At 37.4% G+C, this 23,992-nt stretch overlaps 1 protein-coding gene across 11 annotated transcripts in view; it reads right to left on the bottom strand.

The window, feature by feature from the left end:
* The window catches only part of frmd4a (FERM domain containing 4A), a 154,469-nt gene that overhangs the window by 27,790 nt on the left and 102,687 nt on the right, over positions 1 to 23,992 (bottom strand). For 10 of the 11 annotated variants that reach the window (XM_059506814.1, XM_059506811.1, XM_059506812.1 and 7 more), the window contains exons 2-7: positions 14,326 to 14,391; positions 6,552 to 6,646; positions 5,386 to 5,478; positions 3,834 to 3,918; positions 1,366 to 1,422; positions 891 to 913 (exon numbers count right to left, since the gene is read on the bottom strand). In XM_059506814.1, the coding sequence (XP_059362797.1) occupies positions 891 to 913; positions 1,366 to 1,422; positions 3,834 to 3,918; positions 5,386 to 5,478; positions 6,552 to 6,646; positions 14,326 to 14,391 (419 nt within the window). Of the gene's footprint in view, positions 1 to 890; positions 914 to 1,365; positions 1,423 to 3,833; positions 3,919 to 5,385; positions 5,479 to 6,551; positions 6,647 to 14,325; positions 14,392 to 22,887; positions 23,209 to 23,992 lie in introns of those variants that run through there. The other variant, XM_059506813.1, reaches the window with a different exon arrangement.

Below are 23,992 nucleotides of genomic sequence, written 5' to 3'. Positions count from 1 at the left end.
AAGAATAGAGACAGAAGACACAGAAAGGAAAATTAATTAAAAGAAAATATTTTAATTATTATTATTGTAATAATTGCAATAGTAATAATAAATGTGCAAATGATAATACTTTTCATATTCTTAAAACTAAAAATTATTTTGCATTTGCAACCAATTTACGTAAAGATGGCAGTCTGACTTATGACAATCTGATCAACTAATAAACCAAGTCGGAATTGTTAAAATCACAACTGATGTTGCTTCCAGTTCATTCCTGAAATCAATGAACAGTACATTGCATTGTGGGATATATTATCCCTCACAATGTGCTCAGGTTGTATAATGCGCATTTTGGCAAAGTCAGTGACAATCAGGGCATTCCACATACACAATTTTCACACTATATATAAAACGCATACTGCAAAAATTTGGGCAGTATGGTAGTGTGCCATTCCAAACACCGAGCAATGGAGAGGTTAAGAGGAAGTGTAAGAGGTAGAGGAAATTGAGTCGAAGAAAATGGAGTGACAGAATAAAGCTGGAAGGATGCAAATGTGACAGATTTGTAGCTGAGATACTGTGTGTAGAAAATGTTTGTATAAGTGTGTGTGAGAGATGGAGAGAGCCAGGGGTTAGTGTGTGTCATTTAACACTGTTTATCCTCTGCATTCCATTTCCTCCCCTCTGTCTCCTTTCCCAGGGTTCACACCCCCATTTCTCTCTCTCTCTCTCTCTCTCTCTCCATCTCTCTTGAATCATGTGCATGTGCTTATGTGGGAAGGAGAGTTTGATATACACCACAAATTGGATCTGCTTTCACTCTGCAGTGACACACTGATCGAGACTTTGATAGTGTGTGAGTGTAAAAGAGGTCACTAGAAGGTGATTCGTTCTTTTAAACAGCCTCTTACCTCGTGAAGTCTCCTTTAGCTTCCTGTGGGAGAAAAAAAAAAAATTTTTTAGTATCAATAATGAGTGTTTGATGGTAGACCAGACCGCTTGGAAAGATTGAATCCTCTGATACACAGAACGGTGCATTTGTGTCTCAGTAGGGGATGTAGTCGCAGCCATCTGGACTGAATCCTCCAAAAGGTCAATCACACACAACATACCTGATACTACACCTGGATCACACATACACAGAGTCATAAAGGAAAACCATATTTCTCCAAACTACTTCCCCTGTATGGAGAAATTATCAGTACAAAGGAAACATCCTGTTTTATATTTAAAATAAAGCACCCTGTCAGGCTGAAATACTGTAGTGACCTGAATATGACTCTATAATGCTTAAACAAGTGTATTTAAGACTTTTTTTGAGAGCTTTATGAAAGTTCATTGCACGGTTTATGAAGGTCCATGATAAACAGTCTGACGTGATCTTACCTGTAAGATATAAGAGGCCAATTCAAACACCACTTCGCTGTCCACCTCTATGAGCTCCTGAAGACAGACAGAGAGAAAGAGACCCTTAAGTTCAGGATCACAGCAGACAGGACATCTCCATTAATCTGTCTCTTATCTTATCTCTCTCTCTTTTAATGACCTGATCTGCTGACTTATCACTGAAGGGTCTATCTAAATCACTTCAGCTATTTCCTGTGTAATCAATAGCAGGACAAAGCCACATATACACACATGGGTTTTATGTAAGGGTTTTTTGAAGTGTAGGGGGTCTTAATTACTTCAATGACCAAGTCAAACGGAGTGATTCTTTACCTTTGCTGAACACAAGAATTTCAGGAATGTCACACACAGAGTAGTGGCATGTATTAGAAAGCTGACTCTAGAGTAAAGTGTAAGCAATGAGCTCATGGTAGGAATCTGTGGTATGTGACCAGTGACACAAACAAATTCACAAATAAAGTTTTTTAAACTAACCAAAAAAAACTTTTGCAAATATTTAATTCTATTTTTATTATATTTATTATATTTACAAGCACTACCATATAAAAGTTTGGGGTTCAAGCATTTATTTGAACAAAAATATAATGATACTGTGAAGCAGGGCTGTGCGATTAATCGAAATCGAAATCGCGATTTGAGACGTTGCGATTTGCTAATCGCAAAAGCTTGCGACGTGGACGCGATATTACTCTGTTCCAGCATATGCATGACTGTCAGCCTTCAAGTCTTACTAACCAATAGAGCGAGCGCACCTCCATTCTCCCCAATCAGCTCTGCTCTAGGCAGCTGTGTAAACACCCACCATAAAAAAAACAGAAAAAAAAACGGAAAGCAGGAGAGAGACGGAGTGGGATGATGGCGTCTACAGGGTCAGGTCAATAGTTAGGCAAATTAAAACTAAAAAAAACATTCGTTAACTTAAGCTTTGAAAAGACAGACAATGAACAAAAAATATAATTTACAAGAGCTGCGTCACAATGCATGTCAAGAGCATCCCTTATTACATGTTCGCTATTCCCAATTCAGAAGACCGCACACACAGCCTGTGTCTCTGAATGCTTCTCATACTCGCTCCTCTCTTCCCTACGCGCCATGAATCCCATGTCATGGACAAGCCTTTCACACTCGCCGCACTCAAGCAGTCAGTTTCGTAATGCTTGGTTATATTCTCGCGTGACCCTGCACCGCAAATCTCCACGAGCGCATCTGGCAGTATGAATGAGGCTCGACGCAGGTTCGCGCCTGGCTCTCGTTTAAAACAAATGTAAATTCAGTCTAACTGCTTGCTAGTTTCTCTTAAATGGAATTAAACATTAAGCACATTTTCCACTAGTTATTAAAATCCCAAATACAGTGTAACATGTAATACTTTAATTATTGACTAAAGAAATACAGTTCTTTATTTATATAAAAAATAAATATCTCCAGTGAAATTCAGTAACTAAGTTAATTCTATAAAATTAGTTATACCATTATAATCTTGTCTGCTGAAAAAAATAAATAATAATAAATTATATATATATATATATATATATATATATATATATATATATATATATATATATATATATATATAAATAGTATATAATATAATATATTGTATTGGATAGATCAACAGTAATTCCTATTGGATTCCTAATTTTGTAATGGTTTCATGAAAATTGTAAGAATTTATTTATTTATTTATTTTTTTCAGCAGGGTAATGATAATCATACTGTGTAATCATACTGTGCTGCAAATTATTGACCATATTAAGCTGAAGCTTGACTTTGCAAATTTAAAAATCGCAAATCAAATCGCAATATCCGTCAAAAAAATCGCAATTAGATATTTTCCCCATATCGCACAGCCCTACTGTGAAGTGTTCTTTTAATTTAAAATAACAGGTTTCTATTTAAATATTTTTTGAAATGCAATTTATTCCTGTGATGCGAAGCTGAATTTCTAGCAGCCATTACTCCAGTCCTTCAGAAATCATTCTAATAAGTTGCTGCTCAAGCAACATTTCTTATTACTATCAATATTGAAAACTGTTGTGCTGCTTATATTTTTCTGTAAACCATTTTTTTAAGTAGGTTCAGCATTTATTGGAAATTGAACTCTTTCGTAACAATATTTGAGTCTTTATGGTTTACTTTTGATCAGTTCAAGTCATTATTGGTGAATAAAAGATTTTTTATTACCTTAACGACCCCAAACTTTTGAATAGCAGTGTATATATGTATAATAAACGTAATGTATCTTAATATGTGCTAGTGAAGAGCTTGGTACTTTCTTACAGTACCATAAGTCAATCAGCGTTGCAATGATGTCATTTTCCAGAGAAATCTAAAACATTGCATTTATGGCTAAGGTGCTCCATGGACACAGATGGAAGTAACAAATCAATATAAAGGGGAATTAGTTGATACTGCCCTCTAGTGATAGAACAGTGATAACAGTGTACCTTATAGATGCAGGACTTTGCATTGAGGAAGAACAGCTCTATTGTGGCATTGTCCTTAAGGTAAGAGATACTTTCTATGTAGAACCTGTAGAAGAGAAAATAATATGTATATCAAAATATGGATGAAGTTTAAAAACATTACAGTTACATATACAGTATACACAATTCACATATTAAGACTGCCAAAAATAATTGTGTAGTTGTGAACATGTGATTCAAAATTGTTCAGTATGAGCAACCAATTCTGATTCCTCCTTAGCGGGTTAATTCAGACCGTTTGAATTAACTCAATGAACGAAACAATGTATTTTATACACAAACCCAAAGACCAATCACTAGAGGGCATCATAAACACTGCTAAATCCTCTTGCTGTCTCCATCCCTCTTGAAACCCACAAAAAGAAAACAATTTCCACAGTTCAAGCTTCATTTAGCAGTCAGATTAAAGTTAGCGGGAACTACAAACACAAACAAACATCAAAATCAGCATAAATAAATATGCGCTCTCAGCATGACGTTTCATTTGAGCTGACGCTGTGACATTCACACATATGGACTGTTACACAGACATACACATAGATATACATTTAGATGCAAACTGATAATATGACCTTGAACATACACTGAACTTCAAATAAACCCTATGACACATGATACATGAAGACACATGCTTTGAATCCATGGCTGACTGTTTAAAGGAGCGAGAGGAATGAGAGAGACGGAAAACGAGTGAAAGTGAGAGAGATTAAAGTGATTAAAACTATATTGACAGCTGGTTTAATTTGAGATGTGAGTGAGAAAGAGTCTTACACGCATCAAAGACTTTAGCTCACTCCAATCAATAGCCCAATCACGAGCAGAAAGGACAACACGCATACACACTGATGAACACAGGACATCATGCATGCATTAAAACTGGGCCTCCTCTCAAATTTAAACTGCACTGACATGCAATAGCTCAAGCAAAAGACATACATTACAGTCATACTATTAGAGCGAAATGCATGCGTGCATATAAGTGTTTGTGTCTGCGTGACCCAGAAAAGCAAAGTAATGCAAGAGGAATAGACTGAACGAGAGAAAAGCAATTCAAGTGTGTCCCCACAAATGGGTGAAATGCTGGGCTATTTTAATGTTGAGCTTGACAACAATAAACCAGCATCCACCCACAGCGAGCGTGGTGATGTATGACTGTGTGCTGATTGCGCCTTACACAGTCAAATACGGCGAGGAAGCACACAAATGTGCCCGCTTTAACTCTCTCGAACACACGGAGACATACAAACACACAAGAACAATAAATATACTTGCTGCTCTTTGTATTAGTCATACTTCGAAGCAGATGCAATTAAAAAAATCTAAACTAATCAACCCGCCCAGCAGATATCTGCTCATGCTCTGAAATTCAAACAGTCTGATTAACACTCTGCTGTTGTAATGGTGCTCAAATTGCTGGGGGTGTTGACAGCAATGGTGGATTCTGATTGGATGTGTTTCTGATAGCTGCCAGCAAACTGTGGTTTTGTTATGCTTTTGCTGCAGCTGTACTTACCGAACACAGAAGTAAAGCACAATGGGTCCAGACTTCTTAGGAAACTCGTGTTCCAGAACACGCCGATCTAACTGCAACCAGCTGAAATGACCCCTGAAACAGCCCAAGAGAAATGACTGATAGCATCTGTAACAACCGGAAATGTCTTGCAACATCTTACAATGTCTCATTCATAGTGCCACATAACGTCATAAAACATCATGCGAAAAATTAGCCACAAGAGGGCTGTTTTATATTCGAGGTGTCATCGCATGTGCGTTTTTATGCACAATATAGGCAGTGATGACAAAAACAAAAGCACTCAGGAAACTATTTCATTGGTATTCCGTTGCACAGAGATATATAACCTTTAACAGGTAATTATAAATCCAAAAGTAGATTCTACTCAGTACAGTATATTATCTACTTATATATTTTAAAAATATATATATATATAGATTAATAAATCATATACATATTTATATATACACACAGATATATGTAATGAATTACATAAATATTTATAAAATGTATTAACATATTATTTAGATTTTTTAAAGAACATTTTAAAATTATAGTGCTCTGAGTGGAACAATATTAATAGAGATGGTTGTAACACTGACAAGCAACAACCCAAAGTGTTTTAAATTGTGTTTGTATAGGGAAACGATTGTGCCTCTTTAACTAACCATGTGTGCTTGTTTCTGACAGAAATGCATTTGGCCATTTGCATGTTGTACTTGGCAAATGCAAACTGTCAACCCCTTGTTGGAAAGCATGTACAGTGGGGCGGATCAAAGGTCACCATACAACATTTCAAAATCTTTGGGAACCACAAATAACATTCCCCCAAGCACACCAGCAGTGAGAACAGACGGAAAGCTTCTCTTGATTGAGTGTGAGTGTGTGTGTGGGTGGGTGCTTTAAAGAAATCATGTGAAGATACAACTAACAAATGTCACACAGTGGTAGGTCACACTGTGTAGGCTGAATGAAGAGCTGGTTGTCACAGAAAGTGAAGAGAGTAGGAAAACAGTGAAGCCAATCATTTCCCTGTGGAATAAATCACAGAATTTTCACTCATCCAGTCCTGGCACAGTCAGAGAGCTGAACTGTTCATGATTACACCTTTTCTCATAAGTTAGAGGCAGATGTTATATTTAATAGGATGTCTTGGGTATACGTACGTCTCATCTACATAAGAGATTCCAAAATATTCCTTCTCCTTCAGGTTAAAATGGGATGCCACCAGGTCTAGAAGATCCTTTGCCATGAGCTTGGGCTGAGAGAGACAGGAAAAAAAACAGCTTTCATCAAAAACAAGATCTTTTGGTTTAGAAACAAAAGACACAACAAAAACACCCAGATACACACACACACACACAAGTTCAGTGAGTTGGCAGGCTGTGAGCATTGTATTCTGATGAGTATTGATGCACTGCAGTGACTCTGCAATTTCAAGCATACTCTGTCCGTCTGCAGTCTGTGTGTGCTGCATCTCATACAGAGCTTGATATGCTGCACAAACAGTATCTGAAATATGCTCATACAGCTGAGATATTTCCTTTTAAGAAGGATAGATCATTATTTTTAATAATACAAAGACATACAGAGTTTTTGACTAAACAGCACTGACATACACCCAGAACAATCTGCAAAACTGAGAGACACAAACCAGTTGTCACACTGTCTCTGCTTCTGCAAGCTCGGGGCTTTCCCTGTGTGTGCAAGTGAGTGTAAAGTGTGTTAGAGCCAGTGTGTGGTAAACCATGGGTGTGTCACTGGCTTTGAGCGTATACACTGAAATCACTGCTGTCCTGGGACATCTTTGTACAGCTTACATACCTACCAATACATCCACACACAACCATTAATGAGTGGAAATCATTTAACTTCTTGATCTGTCATATTCACAGAATATTAGTGTTAATGTTTTTGAAAGAAGACTATTATGCTCACCAAGGCTACAGTTCATTGATTGTTCTGTTTTAACATATTTGAAGATGTATTTTATTCCTCTGATGCCAAAACAACAGTCAACAGTCATTACTCAAGCGTTCAGTGTCAAATGATCCTTCAGAAATACTTCTACTAATAATAAGAAACATGAAAACTTGGACAGTAATGTATGTTTGGGGTGTGTATGGATAGACATCTTTTTATAATGCTCTGGCAGTTTTTTCATATTTTTTCATAAGGTTTATCTGTATTTATGTGTGGACACTTATTATTTACAAAATTATATGATAATTAAGTACTGAACTAAAGCACTGAAAAGATCAAAAATAGATTTTTTTAATTTAAACAAGAGGTGGATTCATGCATTGTGTGCATGAGCCTGCATTCAAAACACTTTAATTATGGTTTCGGTTTCAACACAGACCATTTAGAATTAAGAACACACAAAAATACAGACACAAACACCCACACGCATACAGCAACAGCACTCTTTATAAGAGAGCCAACCCACCCACACTCCCTAAAAATAGCACAACAAAACCTGGAGCAAAAGTACAACCACTGCTACAACCTCAATTCCCAAACTTTTTTTGTCAGCTAAGCTCCATTTGATTTTAATTTTAATTATTGAACTACACATTTGCATTATCATTGTTCTTTGATGATGGTAAAGTATCACATGACATACAGATAAACAAAGACAATGTATTTTTTGTTTTTTTGTTTCGTGTTTACTTTAACTATCTTTATTTGAATATATTAATTTTAATTGCATTTTAATTACATTTTCTTTTCTTTTTTTAGGTAATTATTAGCTTTTCATAAGCTCACAAACCCTTTGCAGTATCTGTTTGATTTTCCCAGGGGTTCCTGAACCCAAGTTTGGAAAACCCTGCATTAGAATTCTCAGCTAAACTTCATTTGTTAATACTAAACTCTATTGGAATCTGCATTCTCCCATCTTGACCATCTCAAATCATCTATTACAGTGAGGATGTCCCCTTAGACGATAGTTGCCTATATAAGGTGCAGAAAATTAAGCAACCAACTAGGTTTTGGGACAGAGCTGTTGTGTCAGAAGCAAAGCATCATCATACTGCTTTAAAAAACCTCAATGTCCACTGAGACTCTCTGATTCACCACCATCCCTTCAGGTCTGATCTAAAAAAAAAACAACTTTAAGCAAGATACCTTGTTTTAGGCTTTCTTATCTTTTATGGCACTAACATCGTGGTTAATCTCAAATGAAACAGTATTTTGTGAGACTGTTCAACTCTTACTTCAGGTGATATCTCTAACTCTGTACCATATCAATCAATTGGCACATTTAATCCCATCATTCCAAGCAACGCGGTGTGAAACAGCTTCCTTCCTCAATTCCGCTATCTTCAATCTAGACACATTTGTGGTTGGTGTATGTGTGTGTTTGTGCAGTTGAGAAAATCAAGAGGGCTAAAACTCAAACCATGTTCATTTTCCTAAAGAATGGCATTATATTTTATCTCTTTCCACCTCATTCTGTCTGTTTAGCCTCCAGACTTGATTATGACAGTTACTGATATAATAACGTGTTAAGAGTCTCTGAAATGTGGAGATAAGAAAGATCAAGCATTATTAATATCCTGTTAGTATGCATTGAGGGCCATCAATATGAGCACTATATGGTTTTAAGAGATTTAATGTGGGATGTCTATCATCTCTCTGCCAATACACTTACACTCTCTGCCACTTACACTTACATTTCCACATGGAATAGCATGTGGTAGCGCGTGTGGCTAGGAGGAAGAATATCCGGACTGTTGTGATTTAATATCATTAAACAGTGGGAGTCTGATCAGGATGGAAGAGCGATGACAAGAACACACGCCGTCAGGTCTCATCAGGTCTAGATCACAGAGATGATGCGAGTCTGCTTTCATCACACGGAATGACTTCAGCACAAAGCAACGTTACGGTTTTTGTTCAGGATTTATGCTGTTAAAACATGTTGCTCTGAACATGCCTGCAAACTAGATAGTGTCTTTCTCTAAAGCTGCCTGTACATTAAAATAACAGAATTCAAATTTGGAAATGTAATTATATACACAGATGTTTTTATGTTTACATTTTTAATCTGACACAGAGCCAGTGTAAATACATTTATGAAGGAAGTGCAATCAAGCAATGGGTCTGTTCCAAAATGAAGTGAGCTGCCTTGTTGCCTGTTGTCTACACAGCCAGTTACCTTCAGATATTGTACTTTACAAGTGGCTGATTTGAAATGTCCTACATATGCATCACATAGCCTAACATAAAATACACAGCACACACAAATAGTGCGTAAAATAATACATTTTCAAATAGCCTGAACAATTTTCATTTATTTTTTTGTTGTTAAATAATTCTCAAATTTTAGCTAACATTTCCTTAATTCCGTCTGCCATCTTGGATTTCCTTTTTCACTAAGCTTGCCGCAATACATTCTGTAATTGCTTTGAAGGAAATTTGACCAAAAAAGTTGTCTAAGCGATATCTAGTGAGTGTAAAACTCAGACCCTTCTTCAAGAGAATGGCCAAATATGCTCTGGTCAAACTCTTGTCAGACAGTGTAAATTATAGCTGAGAGGAAGGACTGAGCTAGGACACAAGAGAACCACCAACTAACAGCACCTGCTTTGACTCGCCATGGAAAATGAAACTCACAAAATTATAGCCTGCTGTGGAGAGACAGGTGGGAGATGTTAACAAGTAGGTAGACATCTGAAAAACTGAGCAAAATTATACAACTTGGGAAAAAGTCTGAGCATTATAAACCAAAGTCATGTCAAAACTGCCAGCAGAAAATAAAAAGGGAAACATGTACCTCCACTAAAGCTAACACAAACTAGATGCTTTCTTCTGCAGTGTATGCAAATACGCCCACAAATGATGAGAAGACAACAATGTTCAGTCTCTAATGGGACTATAAAATCATTCACCAAAATACTGTCAGTTGCACAGTGTAAGATCATCCATGATAACCTTCAAAATGGAACACTGCCTCTAATGAGGCGAGAAAGAAGTGAGGAGGAAGAGGAAGCAGATAAATGAGGCTACAGAAAGATCCAACAGAGACCCATCAGTACAACCAAACTAGACAATGATTTCACAGCTGCATATGTAAGATGGTTCACATCTTAAAGGGGGTTCACATTGGAATTGAAGGTTGTAAACTTACTTATTTGAAAAGTAACTTTTAATTGTAAAACACTATCTCCTCCAGTTTCTCCAAAACATCTAATCTTAAAATTTGTATTAAGGTTTCCTACAAAAGAAATTAAGGCTATTGAAAACTGCCACAATAAAAATTTCCCCCATTTAAATTTTAATGAGAAGTTAGTTATCCCTTTTGGTCTAATGTCTTTTCACCAAACAAATTATGCATGTCTCCGAATGAAAAATTCAACATATAAGTCTGAGTATGTGATCTTTCACATGCACATGAATGGAAGTGAGTAGAACATAAAATCAAGTATAACAGTTACTTTTAACGCACAGACGATCCTGTAGCATTGCCCTGTTAAGTACATCAACACAACTGCTCTTACAGAAAAAGGGAAGTGCTGTTCCTCAAGCAATAGGCAGAAAGAAACTAACTTGGAATAACAGCAGAATTCTCAATGGTATGATTAACCTACACAACCTTCTCCAGAACATCCGCCCACGTGGAGCAAGAGAAAGAGCAGGAAAAAGAGAAGTCAGAAAGCAGAAAGAACAAGCTCAATCTTCTAGCTAACGCTAAAAGAACAGTACTCATGACTAAAGTAGGACAAATGTGTAAAGATTATGGAAGAAGCATTTCTGCAACAGCTCAATAAATCATAAACTGTAGATAGAGTGAGGAACCCTACCCCTCAGCCTTATCCCTTCTTTTTTCTATCTCTTCCTGGAAATCCCTTCTTTTCCTCTCTCTCGTTCTTTTACCTGATTGTTAAGGACTCACTCACCTCCTCTCCTTTCTAGATTTCTGTTTATCAGATCGAAATTGCAACCACAATCAACTCTACCAGCATTTTAGAGGAGAGAAAGAGAGTGTGTGGAAAATGAGAGATGGAGGAGGCTGAGAAATTACATTTCTCCGACTATGATGGAGTTTAAACTGGATTGGAGTCTAGAGGAATCAGGTCACCTAACCGCACCTGACAGGCATGAGAGAGCAAGAGAGCATGAAAGTAGACAAATAGAACTGAACTGAGCAGGACAGAATAAAATAATAAACAATAATAATGAAAATGAAAGATAGCAATAAAACAGAATAGAAAATATAATGGAAAGTAATCAGAAGAAAAAAAAGCAAAATATAATAGGACATAAAATAACAAAATCATTGTTATAAAAATGGTAAATAAATGAGCTGAAATAAAATATAAACATTAGATAAAAAACTTAAAATGTAAAAAACTTAAAGATTAGATATACTGTCTAGGCAAAAATAAGTTGAAGTTCTAAAATTACTAAAACTAAAACAAAAAACAATGAAAGTTATATAGAAGTATTTTAGAGCTGAAACAACGAATCGATTTAATCGATTAAAATCGATTATTAAAATAGTTGTCAACTAATTTAGTCATCGATTCGTTGCTAAATAACTTTTATTTGCCGTAAGCGGCTCATTTCGTGCATATTTCAAATCTGCGGTGACCAAAGTGTGGCAGTAATGAGCCACCGGAGGTTTTACTCAGCCAGTACAACAGGAGAAGTAGCGAATAGCCAATAGCTGGCCTTGTTTTATGTCACGTGCTTCCCGAACAACATGCCGCAACCGCACCGCGGGTCATGGGACAAGAACTAACCAATCAGCTTCATCCTTTCCCGTAACAACGTTAAAAGCTCAGTCAAGATGAAAGGAACAGCTGATCATAGCTGTATATGGATTTCCATTTTGAAATAAATTTAGTAGCAGAGCTACTGCAAGCGATTTTTTGAGCTGCAAATCCATTTATCCTTTGCTGAAATTTCCGCGTCTTCAAGGAGAGAGCACGTCATGGTTGCTTATCAAAGGCAGACGCCTCAGGGGCGCTTCTGCCCGAGCGCTTTGGAAAGAAGGAGAAAGCGGTGCGCCTAGCGTTTTCCACGCGTTTTTAGGCGCGATTTGTGAACGGCCCCTAAGACTTTCATTTGTGCAGATTCTCCAGTACAATGTTGTTTGCAAATGTTTAGTCGTAAAAGCTGATAACATTGCTTTTTAACAGTTAACATTTAAAGCTTTACAAACATGTTCTGTGATCAGTTTGTCGTTTACCAGTTCAAAATTCATTCGTGCAGCCTAATTATGACTGAATGAGAGAGGTAAATGTAGATATTTGAAATGCACTTTTTTTTTATGAAGTATTATTCACTGCTCTTTTTCACACAGCAGGTTTTTTGTGTGTGTCCTATTTTTTTTCTGGACAACCTTCTGATGGATTTTGCTTTAAATTGTGAGTTCCATTCAGGTTTCATGCCATTGGCACTTTTTTTGAAGGATTGTTTACAATTTCACAGCAAAAGCTATAAAGCTTTTTCCCAGTAAATAATAAAATACAATGCACTGCAATTTTATTCTGTTTTATCCTTATTCTTCGTGAAAATATGTTCTGAAAGATTCCTTAATAAGCTTTGTTCAGGATGTTAAACTACTTTAGGAGCTCTAAGGACTGCCATGGTGAAAACATTATTTGAAATCTCCTTGTGAAATTTGCTAGAGTATGGGTCAGTGTTCTGATTGCAGAAGAGTTCGACAAAGGATTACTAACACAATAAAACAACTCCAGGTATATTTTTGATGAGGATATGACAGTGCAAAATGGTTAAAATCTCTTAAATCTATGCTGAATGATAAAGACCATTTATTAATAATTTACTTGGGGAAAAATGGAAAAAACTAAAATATAAGTACATAAACCGATTAATCGATTAATCGTAAAAATAATCGACAGATTAATCGATTATCAAAATAATCGTTAGTTGCAGCCCTAAAGTATTTGTTTTAAAAATGACAAGCAGATAACAAAAACTTAAATTAAAATGAAAATAAAACAATAAACGCTAATTCAAGATATGAATAAATACTATAACAGTAAATAAATAATAAAACAATAGAACAGGGAAAATAAGAAATAAATAGAATAGAATAAAATAGAATAGAAGAAACAATACAACAATAGAACGAAACAGAAGATAATGGAACAGTATTATAAAAAAATTAAGCTTTATGTGTTCAGTGACTGAGATGCCACAGGCAGCATGATTAGAGTTCCTGAGAAAGTTCATATGAGTGTGAGTGTTGAGGAAACAAAGCTGTGCTGAGGAGACATTTCTGTTTATATTGAGGTCTGATGGGGCATGGGAGACAGACAGTGTTGTTATGGAAACTGAACTCATCCTGAGAGAAGATGTTTGTGTTCTGATAGGAGGATTTATGGAGTGTTTAAAGTAGGAGGGGGCCGCTGTATGTGTGACTGGGTAGGTGACTTGAGAGGCTGCTGGTTTGGGTAGTTGTGGGAACCTAAACCCTAAACCTGCCAGATTGACTATTAGTGGTACTGATGTTTAAAAGACACCTGAGAGACAGACATATGCACAAACATATGATAGAGTTCAGGTCAGGGCAAACAAATCTCAGGGTCTGTTTGACTGTGAAATCGGAGAAAGGCAAAAGAAGTCATATTCCATTTGCACACACAGAGCAAACATTCAAACTCATTCATACACACACACCGATATTTCCAAAAGACATTAATTAAGTCTCAGAGGAACAATGAGGATTTCCCTTCCCAGACAAACAAGAGGAAACCTGAGGCCTTTATCACAAAAACATGCATCAAAACTTCACACCTATGTATTTCAATAGTCATACAACTTTAATATTTATGCACTAATACTGGACATTGTGCTGGTAAATTGAGTTAAACAGAATCAGTTATCTATTAAAAACCTACTATATCATATTTGGGCCTTGTTGTACCATTATCTTGATTGTTATAAAAAAGTATTTTGTCTTACCTGTACCAGGAGCTCCAATTTCCTGTCATCCAGGAGATGGACCTGACATCTCCGTCCTTCCGTCATCTGTTGTGGAAGGAGGGAGAGAGAGAAAGAGATTAGTGAAAGCATTCACAGTATGGTGAAATCAACTGTAAATACTAGGTCATGGTGACATGACAAAAATAGAAACTATCCTTGCACACATGCAGCACGATTCCCAGTCAAGCAGCAGAATTCAATCTCATTCACTCACTCACACACACACTTTTAAACTGAATTATCTTACACAGCGGTGATACTGAGTAGAATTTTTTTTTATTTTGATTTAACTCACAGTTAAAATACTTAACTGCAGACACACTTAACGTAAATTCTTACTAAATTTAGAAATCAAATATTAGGCTATAATAAACAAGTGAAAAGCATGTTGTTTCACTTACAGAGTGCTTGCAGACTTTTATGGTCAGAAATCAGAAATTAGATAATTGCTACTACTTTTCATTTACAGTATTTTCTGCACTATAAGGCGCACGTAAAAGCCTTTAATTTTCTCAAAAAACGACAGTGCGCCTTACAATCCGGAGCGTCATATATAAGGCGCTGTCAAAATTTTGACATTCCCTTTAGCACAGCTCCATCTAGTGGATGCATAACGCAAACCCAGTCAAACGTTTGACTGCAGTATCTTCTATTCAATGCGCCTTATAATCCGGTGTGCCCTATATATGAAAACAGTTCTAAAATAGGCCATTCATTGAAGGTGCGCCTTATAATCTGGTGCGTCTTATAGTGCGGAAAATACGATAAAAAAAATAGCACCATTTATATAAAAGCAACCAACCAGTTTATTTTGTTTTTACTTGTTGTTTAGGGTCAGGTTTATCTGAAACTGCTTATACCACAAGTGCTATAAAAAAAAATGTAAAGGGTTTTTTTTCATAAAAAGACCAATTTTGTATTTAAAATTCTGTTCTATGTACAAAAAAAGTCAACATATTAAAAATATATTTGTGTGTGTGTGTGTGTACTGCAGAAGAAAGTCATATAGATTTGGAATAACATTGACTGCACAATGACAATATATTCACTCAAAATGTCAGTTAACTACATAAAATCACTTTGTATCATATATATGTCATAAGCTTCTATTTGAAATTCATCACCACCTAGAGATCAGGGCTTACAGCTGCTGTTAATATCAGTGTTAATTAGGGCTGCAAGATGTGTCGTTTAAGCATCGATATCGTGATGTACGAATCCACGATAGTCACATCGCAGGATGTGCGATGTAGGCTGTCGTAGTTGATCCCTTATTCAATAACTGTACGGACCATCTGCTCCCGGCCCTTGACGAATGTGATTCGCGGAGAGCGCGAGAAACTGCCGTATCTGTTAGGAGAACACAAGAACTGCTGTGTGTTTGCTGCTCAATATGGGTCTGTCTGTCATGATATTAGAGAAAACACTCAACCTGTCCTGATCTGATGTTTCCATGACATGTAGATTATGTTATGCCATATTACTGTATTTTATTACTTAGATGTATATTTTAACTTTGTAAATCTAATACCATATTCTATTTTATTTTATTTCTAACTTATACATTCACATACACTAATTCACTTTGCACTACATGGTTAATACTTTTTATATATTTTATTATTATTATTATTCTTTTCTTTCTGTAAATACATATGTGCACTATTTGTAAGCAGCCCAGCTGCAACTGCTTTGGCAATACAAATGTACAGTTTTTGTCATGCCAATAAAGCACACCTAAATTGAAATTGAGCGCGAGAGAGAGAGAGAGAGAGAGAGAGAGAGCGCGAGAGAGAGAGAAAGAGGGAGAGAGTGAGAGAGAGAGAGCGAGAGAGAGAGAGAATGAGCAAGCGAGCCACGGGCACACGCTCACCGTCTTCAAACAACACGAGCGCTGTCTTGCTCTCTCTCCCTCGCGATGGTGTCGATGTTTAAATCATTTAAAATGAGAATGTAAGTGTGCTCACCCCATTTTTGTTTGTAAGAAAAAATCAGATTAGATTTTATATCGCAGAAAAATAAAATATCGCAATGTAATTTTTTCCCAATATCGTGCAGCCCTAGTGTTAATATAAAACTCCTCTCAACCGTGACTAATTGATGAAAGAGGGATCATGCCATGTCAGTCCGTATAGATACCTGCACCAGCACACAATCTGATTAGTGCTTTGATTGCCATCTGGCATGGTAAAGAGTATCTCTTTTTTATCAAAGCCAGAGAGGACTGCTCATAATTAGTATTAAATTTAATCTGCAAGAAAAACAAACACACTAACAACACTTTCCTCCAGGGTAAAATGAAAATGTGCATTCAGAACTCCTTACGCAGGGCGCAGTTGGACATCCCACCTATGAAACATGTTTGGAGTTACTATTGTCTGGACGCTCCTTTCGTTTGATCTCAAATCACTGCTCACTCCCACTCGCTTTCCATTCACTCTCACACACAATTTTTGTGAGTATTTACTTAAGATCGCTGCTTCTGTGCCAAGTTGTATAGTAAACATTCCATTACAAGCAGGTGGACGGACACATCTGTAAAGAACAGAGTGTGACTAACAGCCATGTCATCACATGAGTTATACTGCCTTTAGGACCGAGCTGGTTTGACAACTTAAGTACAAAAAACCAAAGTGTAACCCGATACTCCCATTGTTCTTTTCCCTTAAAGAGAGCTTTTCATTTTTTGTTTATTTTCTCTTAAAGGAAAAAATGTTAAGAGGGATTCAGAGTCTGTGAATGTGATACTAACAGTGGCGGGTAGCTCACATCCATCAGCGGACTTTCCATCCGGTTCCTGTTTATACATCCTGCACAAGTCAGAATGCAGTAGTGCACAGACTTTCTCTCTCTAGTGTGCTAGCCTATATTGCGCTCGTATTCTATCCCTCCATGCTTTCATCCACCCCCTCTAACTCTTTATGTAGGCCAAGTTAAAAGGAAAATGGAAAAAATTAAAAAATCCAAGACATTTCTTAAGCTTTTCAGTGTGATGGTGTTTGTAAGGACATCAGAATAGGAACATGTGGAGCGTTCTGGCTGCCATCAGGAAGCGCCGTCCCTGAGGAACACAAACAATGAGGCTGATAAAAGCAGCATGGCTCACATTTCCTCCATGCACACGTGTGGGGAAAGACTGGAGGAGGGGAGTCACAGGACTAAAAACACATCCTTTTTTCCCTTCTCCTCTTGTCTTGTTCCTCAGTGGAGCTACACAACCTTAAATGCACAGACACGTGACAGACCACATGATTAATTGTGTGAGTGTGTGTCTGAACAAACTGGTGTGAGTTTGTTATTGACCTGTGAAGATGTTTTTACAGAAGGCTTGATGAATTTCTCTTGGTCGTGCTAACACTGAATCTAACTCCAACTCCATCTCTTAAAAGCTTATATCCCGTCTTCAGAATAACATGACCTCAGGCAATGTCCGTATTCTTATCCCTCAACCACTGAGTGAGATTACATTTCCATATAATAAAGACAAACCTAAATCAATATGAACTGGCTCACCTGAATATGGTCCAGCCTGATGATGTCTAATTCCTTCCCTGGAGCTGCACATGACCCAATTAAGTCAGCTCTTCTAACTTTCATGATATTCATTTATAAGAATAAAAATGGTAGAATAATTGATCCAAACAACTGCAGCACCATTACAACCATATACAGTATATATTTCAGTTTGGGGATGGGTAATAACAGCTCACTAATCTGCCAATTGGGTGTTTGGAGAGAAACTCCACAGACAGACTTAATTCAAATATTGACGATAGTAACAAAAATACAGTAACAAGAGCTTAAAGTGCTTAAAAAAAATGGTAAACAGACTGAGATAGACGTGAATCTCTTCAATGATTATGTTTGGCACCATTTATTTAAAAGTACTATGTCAAATAAACTTCTAAACAATAACAAGTGCTTAAATAATTAAGTGCTCAACGTGCTTAAAGAACTGAACTTCTAAACTGAAGATTAGAAGTGAAATCAAGGCTATTATCACTTTTTTTTCTGGGATGTAACTCGCATGTTGATTTGAAACCAACAGGCTAGTGAACGCTTTTTTTGTCTTCTGCCAGTTTTCTACACAGGGTGACCAGTGGCTGCGAAATTCTGAATGACAAATCATTTTCTGCTATAAATGTGCACACACGTATTTTTTAATTGCAGACATGGTCAGTTATAGACAACGGTGTGTCAGCTAATAGTTGCTCCCGGCTATAGAGACCTGCACTCCCGCGGGAGTGCGGCGCGGGACCCAGCGCCACCGAGTGCGGTGCGGGACAATATTTGACGGGTGAATGCGGACGCGGGCGGCAAGATATTATTGTGTGCGGGTTGAGGGAAAATAAAATTATTTGCGGGACTGCCGCAAAGTGTAAATATCTAACAAAATAAAGGAACTAGAAACAAATAGACCTTTATATATAATAAAATAATAGACTTTGCGGAATGGGAGGATGCGGATGATACCATAGACAGCGACGCGTAATTCGATTCCGAAATAGCGATATATTTAAATGTCAAATTGGATGGATTAGAAGCACACAGACCGGATGATGTCCTCCAGTGGTGGAAAAGACGAATTTCCGAGATTAAGCAAACACGCCATGTACTTTGTATTCCAGCTAGCGCACCATCGGAGAGGGCTTTCAGTATTTGCGGTCGCATACTGGAGCAGAGACGGATTAAACTGAAGCCCTCAACAGAGAACGACATGATATTCCTGCATGGGCACAAGTAGTCGTTTTTTTTAGTCAATTCAGTTTATTTTTATTTATTTATTTAGCTTAATATTTAAAATTGGTCTATATTGTTATTGAGGAATAAGGATATTTTTTGTTAAATGTTTGAATGAATTGCTCAGGCCCTATAAGCTAGCCTACTTTTCCTTTGAAACTGAAATAAATCCAGGTTTATTATTATTATATAATTTATTAGGCTATATAGCCTTATTATTATACGTATATATTTTTTATTTACATTTCTTACTTTTTTTTACTGTATTTATATGTTCTAAGTGCCTTGTTCATGTTCATACTTTTAATTAAACGCAAATAAAACTAAACATTTGTTTATTTTCCGTTTCTTTTTAAATTTATATTCAACAGGGGAGCAAGTGAAAAAATAAGAGTAGCAGGCAGAATATGCAATGTATTAAAAAAAAAAAAAAGAGAAAAACTACTATACGTTTACCCGCGGGATTTTGCGGGCGGGAGCGGGACGAAACTTGATTGTTTGCGGCCGGGAGTGGGAGAAAATAACATATTTTTGCGGGAGCGGTACGGAAAAATCCCTCCCGCGCAGGTCTCTACTCCCGGCAACGTCGTGGTAAGTTTGAGTGCACGGGCAGCGGCTCTATGACCGGAGTCTGGTGCTGCGTTACAGGCAGGTTTTAGCTCGCAAGTCACTATTTCAAACCACGACTAACGACTTTGTACCGTTCCAAGCAAGTCACGCCAAACTTTCTGAGCGCAAGGAAATTTTGCTAGATTATTAATTTTATTGCAACGTTACATTGTCCTAAAATCTATTTTTCAACGTGTACCACTTGCATAAACACTGCATCCGTAGGCAGTATTATCCGTAGGCGCTGTTGTTTCGCATGCTGTGTGACGTCAGAACTCAGAGTACATCGATCTAGTACGAGTTCACGGATGGGAAGTCACGGGTTTGACTGCCGTTCCAGTGCACTTTCACAGGTTTAAGGTTGGAAAAACACGGGTTACGGGTTGCCTGGAACGTGACATAAATCATAACGAGCAAGCACTTTCTTACCGCTGCTGGCATACAGTAGCTTCCTCGAGCAAATCATGCAGAAACAAGCCCCGGGCTCTCTCAGTTTCTTGCACCAACTGCCAAAAAGCGCCATTTATTTTTGAGTCCTTTATCTATTGCTAGGAGTCTAGGACATCATCCCAAGGCTTCATAAACTTACGCTCCATTTTTGTTTTCTCCGACAACGCTAACGTGACATTGACGTATGAGCGTCAATCATCCTGTGTTGCAAGGACACGCCCTTCTCTGCTTCTGATAGGCTTGTAACGTTAGTTAAAGCTGCGTTCCTCTCATATGATTGGTATAAGAAATAAATTGGCTCGAAAATATTAAACTGCATCTGCAGGCTCTCAAATATTATATTATTATTTTTTTCCTCACGGCCACGCGCCGGAGATCCGGCACGGTGCCGGAATACTTTAAGCCCTGCATTTATGTCCGTCGACAAAATAGAAACTTTAAGGCCTCCCTGCAATTTTCTGCCAAAATAAAAGCTTGATGGCTTAACGTTTGAAATTAAGAAAGGCATATATATTAATCTTGCAATATTACAGTTGATCTGCAAACTATTATTATTTTTAAGCATTATTATTAATGTTCCAATATTTTTTTTTTAAATACTTGATTTTTTATTTTGCAGTGAAGCATTATTTTATAGTCAAATTGTCCAGCCCTACAGTCAAGCACAGCAAACTTGGGAGCTTTCAAAATAATTGCAAAAATGCAATTAGATTCCCCCAAAATCAGGGAGCCCTAATAATAAGGTGCAGCTACTCTGATGCACATTGCAGAAGAGAAGATTACAGCGTAACATAATCTGATCTGAAGATAAACCCACTCTCTAGTGCAGATTTAAGGTTGACCCTGATGCAGTGTTTAGGGTTTCATTGCGATTTATCTGTACTAAATCCTAAGCTACATGTTAGCTTCACATACACTGTCAAGGAGCAGTATGATGTGTAGAAGATAGAAATGTAGGACCTTTTGAATTGGTGAACATCCAATTCAGATCATATCAGACAGATATTTAACATCGTTGGAGGTGGCTGATGTCCTCATGATGATTAAGACTGCTAGACACAACCACATACACACAGCAAGGGAGCATTTAGCCTCTCCCCTTAATGCACAATGACAAGAAAATGACAGTGCACCACACAGACCACACATGCACATGGACACCACAAAGCCAGAAAAATCCATTTTCATCCCAAATTCATCCACGTAATAAGTCTCATGGTGCAGACTGACAAATGATAAAAGTCTAGGCGACTACATGTCTGGTTTTCATGCCTGACCGTGTGTGCTAGAGTACATCAGCCTGCTGACACTGCTGCCCTGCAGTGCAGACATCACAGGATGAGCAGCACACACAAAAAAAGACATCCGTCACCCTGAACTGGCAGGACCACAGCTGCCTAGATAGACACAACCTAGTCTGCTTTGTTTACTGTCTGTAGACAGACCCCAATTTCAGGCTGTGCCTCAAAACCTACACAGACAGCCTTTTCAGGCCGGCCATCTATGATGCCAAAAATGCTGTCTAGGTTGAAAGCTCACATCTCTGCAGGCTTTTGCATCCTATGAGGATGTCACAGCACACTGCTACTAAATCAAATAAAGCTGAATGCATCTATGAAGCACAAAAATGTTGTTTAGGTAGGCATCTCATTAGGTTTTGAGACAGTCCTTTCTATGACCGTGTCATAGGAAACAGCAACCACATTTATTAGTGGAAAGTATCTATGAAGCCAAAAATGCTCTACTGAGCTTATCTACACAGCATTTTTGTATCAATGTAGCTATGGTGCTGTCTAGTTAGGCAGCTTACATCTAATTGGACATTGCATCAAAATTTACTAAAGTAAAACACATCTATGTGTAGGTGAGTTTTTCAGACAGTCCAAATCAACATATCCTTTCCATGAGAAGCATTACTATCAATACATTTAATAAAGCAAAGACATAAGAAATTGCTGTTTAGGTAGGCATCCAGTTAAGACAGACACTATAGACAGACAGACAGACAGACAGATAGATAGATAGATAGATAGATAGATAGAAAGCCCACAACGGTAGGTTTTGAGACAAAATCAAATCCTTTCTATGAGACTGTCATATGACATTTCCAGTAAATCTAATGAGGCAAGATTTAACACAACTGCATTGTTCAAGGATTTTAAGGATATGACCGTGATTGTCACATGCATGCAATCCTCTTAAGTAACTATCCACAGTAGATCTGATCATATTCAGCTGTCAGCACAGGTTAACAGCTTTTGTAAAAAGGATGAGTATAAGTGGGCAGTAATTGTGACCAAGCAAAGCAAATGACCTAGCTAGTTTAATATGCAAACTCCTTTAAAAGCAACATTAACAGTTTCTAAAAACCACCTTAAGGACGACGTTCGTCAAAACAGATCAACATTATGAGAAAACGAGTCAGTATTTCTCACATAACATGCCTCGGTGTTTCTGATGTAACGTTGAGTGGCTAGCAGGCTAAGTTAGCAGCAGAACAGTTTACACTCTTGAGGACCTTTTTCACCTTCTAAAATCGGATTTTAACGATGATATCCTCCGTGTATGGTCACAAATCAGTGCGCTATCTCGAGAAGACAGTAAAAGGTGTGTAAAACGGTTTAGTTAAGTAAAAAAAAACAAAAACAAAAACAGAACGAAACCGGATTTAACGCATCCATCCGTCCACCGTCCCTTACTGACTGACTGAAGCGGGAAACGCGAGACGTGCGCGCGACTTGCCTTGTTAAAAATCCCTTACGCTCCAGCATAAGTGAATTCCACGCCGAGATAATAAACAAATGGTCTCTAACAACAACCGTAATCCAAATGGGTTAAATCCAATGAGAAAACGTTTACACGCCGGCCTAAATCAGTCAGCATCATACATGTCGTTGTTGTGATCCCCGGTGAAGCTGCACAGGCGGAGCAGAGCGGACTGACAGCGGCAGTGCCAGCGCATCCCATCCCATCCCTCTCCGCTCTCAACGCGCTGTTTCACAGGGACCGCTGGCCCGCGTCCAGCAATCAACTCCACACAAAACTATTCACACACACACACACACACACACACACACACTAGCAGCCCCTCCACAGCAAACCCCAACCCCTCCTTCTCCTGCTGCTGCTCTTCTTCCTCCGCCTTTCCTCCCGTGACACCGGCGAGGCTGTGAACGACTAAAACGCGACGCACACACACTCAGTCCAGACTGACATCATCATCATTTTACACCTTGTTTGTTGTTTCACCTATGCTAAAATATTGTAATTCATTTTTGTGTACCAAAATAAAGCTGCATTAAAAATAAAAATGTAAGTATTAGAGAAAAAACTTTAACTTTGTAAATGGCAACTGTCTCATTAACCAAAATTACAACAACTGAAAAATAAAACCTAAACATAAATATAAAAAAATAAATATAACATAATGATACAAAGCACATAACAAACTAAAACTTTACTTAAAAATTTAAATGAAAATATAGAAATAAAAGCGAATTAAAAATATTAATCAATACTAATACTAGCTACATACAAATAAAATATCACTGGATTACACCAGGAATATTGCATCTCTCCAAAACTTGCGACTATAAAAGTATAGTACTACCATTTATTTAGATGTGTATGGCTTTCTGGAAATACCTTGTACTATATTTAAATATCAGATGGAGATACATGTCCAAAAATGTCATCATGTCTGAAAAGCATGGTACTATAATATCACTATAATATCTTTCTATAATATCACCACAATATTACCTGACCTGATAATTTTTTGTAAGGATGGTGTAGTTTTTTTTTTTTTTTTTTGTATGTACATGCAACTATTCAGTTTATTATATAT

Source organism: Carassius carassius, chromosome 23 (genome assembly GCF_963082965.1).
Source record: "Carassius carassius chromosome 23, fCarCar2.1, whole genome shotgun sequence".
NCBI lineage: Eukaryota > Metazoa > Chordata > Actinopteri > Cypriniformes > Cyprinidae > Carassius > Carassius carassius.
The sequence above is the reverse complement of the archived record's forward strand: the minus strand, read 5'-3'. Positions and strand labels throughout refer to the sequence as shown.